The sequence below is a fragment of the Morone saxatilis genome, unplaced genomic scaffold, assembly GCF_004916995.1.
Source record: "Morone saxatilis isolate NCDOM2014 unplaced genomic scaffold, NCSU_SB_2.0 Contig7, whole genome shotgun sequence".
In the NCBI taxonomy this organism is placed as follows: Eukaryota; Metazoa; Chordata; class Actinopteri; family Moronidae; genus Morone; species Morone saxatilis.
Window position 1 is genome coordinate 7,439,738 of NW_023340246.1, and position 7,146 is coordinate 7,446,883.

General features: G+C 39.5%; 1 protein-coding gene across 5 annotated transcripts in view; it reads right to left on the reverse strand.

Moving 5' to 3' along the window:
- The window catches only part of pak5 (p21 protein (Cdc42/Rac)-activated kinase 5), a 62,958-nt gene that overhangs the window by 19,226 nt on the left and 36,586 nt on the right, over positions 1–7,146 (reverse strand). Inside the window, exon 1 of one of the 5 annotated variants that reach the window (XM_035679056.1) lies at positions 6,741–6,988. The exons of 3 other annotated variants lie outside the window; for them this stretch is intronic. In XM_035679056.1, coding sequence (XP_035534949.1) covers positions 6,741–6,890 — 150 coding nt within the window. In that variant the 5' untranslated portion in view covers positions 6,891–6,988. Of the gene's footprint in view, positions 1–6,586; positions 6,694–6,740; positions 6,989–7,146 lie in introns of those variants that run through there. One more of the 5 variants, XM_035679057.1, reaches the window with a different exon arrangement.

The following is a 7,146-nucleotide window of genomic DNA, read 5'->3' on the forward strand; positions in this document are numbered from 1 at the left end:
ACACACACACACACACCAACAGAACATCGCCTACACAACACACCCACTCTCAACTCTCAGTCCTGCCAGAACGCAACCACATAGAAATGATGTTTTTCACTTGAACATGCTTGCTCACATGCTGTAATACACTATTGTGCGTGTCTTAGTAAAACAGAAAAATGTATCTTCCTCCATCCACGCATCGCACTATTCTTCCTCCCTCCTTTTGTATTAAATCCCAGGCACCATCTCTACTCTGTCTCTCTGTCACGACTCACACTGCAGAGAACAAGCACGCGTGGGTATTCATACACACACAAACACGGTCAGCACACACTTCTACTACTACTGCCGCCACCGCTGCTCCTGAAGTGCAGTATCCTTCTGCATCAGTGACCAATTTGTGAACAGAAGCTTATTCACGGCCGTCGGAGAAAGATAACATCAGAGAGCCCTTGAGGCAGCAGACAAAGAGACTACTCACGACTCTCCTTTGAGTGTCTCTTTAAGGACCAAATATGATCCACAGTGCTGATTAATGAATGATCAAATAAAGCAGCTGCCACTGCCAGCACATAGACAAAAAGTAAAGAAATTGATTTTATAAAACAAAACATCCATCATTCACAGAGTGATAAAAAATCACTGTTCTGTATCAGCCTCCTATTTGATTTAGGTGATTCTGTACAATGCAAGGGCTCATATCTTAAACAACAATGCCTAAATTCACAGCAAACATTACAAGGAGTTAAATGTATAATCTTAAATGATTCAGGGAAGCAGCAAGATAAAGTTTTTATCCTCTAGCTCTCTCTGCTGGATGGAAGTTGTAAAGGTAACAAAGTGCTTTAGCTAAATGTTAATTAAGCTCAAATATCAACTCTACTGTTTATTTAAGCACATATTTTAAGGTTAATCTACAATACTAATAAGAGGAATGATAATAAGGAATAATGCCACCCAACACATTCAAAATAATGTATTCATTTATCAAATTAATTAATATAATTACTTTTTTTAACTTATGACTACATATTTCTAATAGACAGGTGGTGTATAGCAATTATAAAATGAATACAAATGAATATGTTAATATGTAAATATGAGCAGGGTGTTGAAATCTTCTCTGAAACTGAGAATCTATCTCTCAGTATTTTCTAAAGCCCATTGGTTCCTATTTAAAATGTAAATCTTCAAATATGGCTCATGAATTTACAGTTTCATAAAAAAAAAATAAAAAAAAGGGTAATTGTTTTCCTACAACAGCTGGGCACTGTAGTTCTTAGCAACCATTAGTCAAATAATGGTAAATTTGTTGGGAGCTATTTTCACTTGCAGATTAATACACATTTTGAGGGTGCGTAGTATTTTTATGCAGAAATGTATGTATGTGAGATTGGACTCCAACAATAGATTATGGTGCCTATGCATGTGTATGATAATGAAGGAAGACATCATGAAGTGCAGCAGCCCAAGGAAGTGTTTTTAATAGTTTTCGGACAACAAAGGAGCTCTGTGGCACAGAGGTACAAGCTATCTCAGGTTTTGACTACACAGATAATACAAACACAGATTTGTTGTTTGGTCTTAACAAGGAAATGGTAAATGGACTGTTGTTGTTTATATAGGGCCTTTCTAGTTTTCTGCCCACTCAAAGCGCTTTTTACTAAATGTCACATTCACCTATTCATACACAACTGCTCATCAGAAACAGTAACTGTCCCATCCATATACACTCACACACCAATGGCACACAATCATGAGCAATTTGGTGTTCTTGTTTTAGTACACTTGCAGAGGGAGGAACCAGAGTCACTTTATCCTTTAAAATACTTTATTTAAAGGAACACAGCTGCAGAGGTGAATCCAGTATTCTGATAATAATCTCCTGAAAGTCAATTAAAAATAGATTGTTTGCTCAGAACAGTGGTTATAGCAGTTATCCAGGCACAAATGTAATTGTACCCAAAGTAATTACAAATGTTTTACTATCAAACAATGTTAAAATGAGCAAGAAAGTTCTTCTTCCCATGGCTGCAATATTTTGTGTGTGGTAATGTGGCAGAAACAGGCAGTGTCTGGTGCTCTGCTGCTCTCTGCTGGTCTGATTTAGTATGTCATATCTGAACCAGCTTCATTGTCAGTGAAATAACGGTGAATTAAAATGATGTGGATGTTAATTTCACTGATTAAGGGAAAGAGTACAGTGAGGCTTCTGGTAATAAGATTCCCTGAGGCACATATCTTGGATCTCAGTTATTAATTAGAACGACTAATCCTGACCTCAAAACCCAGTCGAATATGACCTCGGATCAGTACACAGGCTGACAGTTTGACCCACCTGTATAACTAAGCGGAGGATTTCACAGAACAGTTTCACTGATTTCTTGACATGTTATTAGTGGAACTACAGACGGGGTCTTAGCAAACATGAACAGGATTATTCAAGGAGCGGATTTTGGAGTGTTTCCATGATTAATAGGCTGTGAGCTGACCTGTTTCCTCAGGCCATCCTGCTGCCTGTTAGTTACAGTAGTTAATAACCATCATCTCAACATGCTGAGGAGAGGCTTTACACTATTTCACTGAATAGGTGGATACCATCAGACTTGAAAATTCAGCTAAAGCCGATTATTTAAATGTCTTACAGCAAATGTTTCAACAAATACAGGCATGTCTGTATGCACAAAAAAACAACGGAAGGGAAAGTATACAAGCCTCTAACAAACTTTGAAAACAAGGAATATAAAGGGAGATTAAGAGGGTTCGCTCTTATTAAATCATGCAGTGAGTCAAAAAGGAGATTGAGGAGCTTTGTTTCTAACACCCCATTCACCAAATATCTTAAAGAAAAAAGGTTTCGTGGTGAGTTTCTATATTTAGAATCAGTTTAATTTGTAGTTTCTATATTTATTATTCATCCTCTTTCAAACGCACAAATTCTTCTTGGATTTCACAGTTGAACTAATAATAAATAATATAATAATTATTATACATTTTACAATTGTTATAAATATGGCTGTTTGTGAACAATCAATCACACGAGTGCTAACATTTGATTGTAGTCCATCATTTGTGTATCTTATCTTCATACATTCACAAAATATGGAAAGTGCGTACTTTTCTGTAATGTGAATCTCTGTTGTTCAATGGGATTAATGTGTGTGCATTTATTAGTTTGTATAGCATCGGTTAATGTGCGATGTTTATGTGTGTTTGTGTGTATCATGCTGCTGAAGGCAGACTGTGGAGCCCCTTTTACACAAGCTGGTGAGTATTTGTGGCTATGTTTTCCTCTCCTGGCATGATGCCTCCGACCCCCACAGCTCCCCAGCTGGCAGCTCAGACCAGTGTGACCCAGTCACCTTTGACCTCAGCTGGGAAGAGCCTCAACTGCAAGCTCCAGGATCCATGAGTCACACAGGGTGCGATGCATGGAATGAAGGATGATTTCCAGCAAAATGGATTAGTGGTAGAAGCATAATGAAATACAAACATACAGTCAGACAAAATCCCCAACCTTAAGCATATTAGTGCAGTAAAGCCTGGACACCCTTCTTTTTTCCCATCACTCTAAGCACTGGCAAATTTAGACAGATTCAGAAACATAGCTGGCAGACGTGTCCAGAAAATATAATCATAATAATAATAATAATAATAATAATAATAATAACAGTAAAATGATGAGCAGAATGAATAAACTGAAGTACTGTGTCTCTGCCAGTGTGATCAATTATGTGATCTAAATGGTCTTTGGCGCTGTCTTTTCGAGGAGTTTCCAAGATAGTTTGTCACTGTCAAGGAAACTTTGTGATCTAAAGGAGAAGAGAGGAGAGGAGACAGAGAGCAACAAGAAGAAGAGGAGATCAATTAGATGTCCCTCAGTTATCTTCTTGTCAACTCTGAGACAGATAAACAGACAGCTGCCCACTATAGATTAATTACATAGCAGCGTTCATTAATCTGAGCCCCGTCAGCCAGTACATCTCATCGCCGCCCCTACCATCCATTCAACGCTTGGTTTCTACTCCTTTTTCCACTCATTACACTGCTCTCCTGTTGTCTTTTCTCCTCTCATTTCCATTCACACACACACACACACACACACACACACACACACTTTCATCCTGCATTTGCAATTCTCAAGGTCACTGTCAAAAGATCGATTGAAAGCATTATGAATGTGAAGGAGTTTACTACTGTACAATATCATTATGTGTTATACTTTGTGCTAAAATGGTGAACACAGAAAATATTATACCTGCTAAACATCAGCATGTTAGCATTGCCACTGTGAACGTGTTAGCATGCTGGCATTATCATTCAGCTCAGAGCCCTGCTGTGCCTCAGTACAGCACACAGCTGCCAGCATGGCTGCAGATTCCTAGTCTGTCACTGACTGAGATCGCAACTTCATATTGAATGTGAAATAAAGTAATGAAAACAGTGAAGGTCCTGCAGTAAACATCAAAATTAACAACTAGATGTTAGCTAGGAGTTAGCAAACATTTATATTTATGCAGCATGTATATATTAGAATGTGTAGTAAATGTGAATTAAAAAACAACATAGCATTCAATCCAATTTATGTTCTATATTCATTCTCATTTTAAAAAATCAAGTAATGCAGAATACACCAAATTTATGAAACATAATTTTTACACTGTGCTACATTTGAAAATATGAGATAAATAACTTAATGTCATCTCTTGCCTCAAACTGTATTATTTTGTATGGGCAATATTATCCCTTCCATTTTCAGTTCATGAAAATGATTTTGTTTTCTGGTCTGGTACAGCCCATCAAAATAGATCTAATAATAGTACAGCTAAGGCTTATGACATAATAGAAATTATGCTTACTCTAATCTGCCCCTAAAATGCTGATAGATGGATCAAAAAGTGATTCAATATTCTTCCACAATGAAAAAGAAAGAAGGTGATTTGAAAAACACTGAACTGGGAGTTGTAGTTTACTATTTGGCCACATGAGGATACTGCAGGTCCAGTCATTAATTTTGAGAGACACTGGCTTGTCCACAGTGATTATGTGGTTCACTTCAATATGATGCAAATATCCACATTAGAGTTATGAAGGGACACAAAGAAGCACATTTATACAAGTCCACAGGGCAAAAATTATTAATGTGTTTGAGAAGATCAGAATTTGAAAAATTCACTCTACAGTTTCTCATCAGGACACTGGAAGGCACTTCCAATCCACTACAAACTTGCAGCTTTTTAAGTATGATACACCAGTCATCTCAAATCAGTTTTTCCTGAAACAGTCCTTCCCTATTTAAAATTCACAGCCTAAATGTCCTTCCAAAAAAACCCACATTCAGACACTGAAGGATGGTTGTTAGCCAGGACATTTTGAGCTGCCCTGGCAAAGCACGGCGCACGTTGCTGAAAGCCAAAATTCCCCAACCGACTGTGGCTCTGAAGCCTCCGTGAGAGGTGATTTGCAGAGTGTGACTGTGAATGGCAGCCGCGGGAGAAGACAAAGTAAGAAAGCAAAGGAGGAGGAGCAGGGTGGAGGAAGGAATGAGAGGGGTCTAAATCAATGCCATCCACTTCAGCTCAGTGCCAAGAAAGACAGATGCTCTCTCTGTCTGTTTGTGTGTGCATGAGGGTGCATGCCTGCGCAGACTCGCATCAATCAGGAGTTGTTTTCCTACAAGTCTATTTCTGCTTTGACCAATTTAATCCTCAATCAATGTAAGACGGAATATAATACATACCGAGTCAAATTCAAATTAAACTTGAAATTAAATGCATATCGATCAAAAGGTCCAAATTTCTTTTTCTGTCCATTAAGAAGTTGAATGAATCCCACAGTCATTGTGTATGATAGGCTAGTGTAAGAATGCATTTTGGCATGTCTGGAGCAAAGAAATACTGTATTGTATGTGTGTATCTGTATGTATATGATGATGGAGGAGGAGGAAGAGGAGGAAAATCTGTGTTTCACTTCATGTACTTTCAAAACATCCACAAAAAAACAAAAAGAACAATCTTCAGGCTTTTGGGTTACGACAACTTATAACAAGCGGACATGCTGGAGATTCTGGACCAGCTCCACATGTAAGCACTAGACCTCATTCATTCTCGTTCTGGACAGTCCACTGCCTTGGCGCTCACCCAGTATCATTAATACACACTGCTATAAAATGCCTCCTCAAATTAGCAACTCTCTGCGTGCACATGTCAGAACCATAATAGCCCGCTTCCCTATTCAATAAAGACGCAGGTTAGCATTTCTACCCCTGAAGCAAGGACTGGGTGACCCTGTTAAATCAGAAACACTATCTCTCTCAGCTCCGTTTCCATATGTATACATACAGCAAACCCAGCAAAGCTACAAAAATAACTCTGCCATGCGGTGCTTGAGCACAAACCTGCTCTCTCTCTGGAAACATGAGAAAACAACCTTCACTCTATACAGCTATAATTCATGGTGTGTCACAGTTCAGTGTTAAAAATGCAACAAAAATAGACAGGTTTTACACGCAGTCAAATATGTTACCCTTTAAACGCCCGATATCTGTAATGTCAGCACAAAACAACGGAATAAATGCTGAATGGAACAGCTACTATCTTACCTGCACCATCACTGTTTGGTCTAATATGTTTTCACTAAGTGCTGGGAACTGCTGGCAGTGAGAGCTGAGACCTGTTGCACAGACAAATCTGCATAGCCAGCATACCAGCATGCAGTCTTGGCTCACCAGAAGTAGAAACAGTTGAACACCCCACCTGTAACTGTTTATGAATCATCTGTGCCTGGGGTTTAAACACCACCACCTCCTCAGTCTTCACTGCTCCCACCATCTGCCTCAGCTGCCTAAGTTTCCCCATCTCTGTCGCTCCGGCCCCGATCTCTGCCGCTCCTCGCCCCCCCGCCATAATAGGTCACTCTGGCTGGCTGTAGCTGCATCCAGCCCGGGTCGACTGGAAGTCTGACTACCCTCAGCTACCCTCTGGAAGACCCAATGATCAAGTTTCCTCCTCTGTCACCTGCCAAAGAGCTGATGGGGGGAGGTGGGCGGCTGTGCTCTGCTATCACTGACCCACTGACATTTACAGTAATGCTGTACCAGTTATCACCCGGCATGTCATGCCTATTGTCACAGGCCTTTTATTTTCAATGTGCCACTCCACT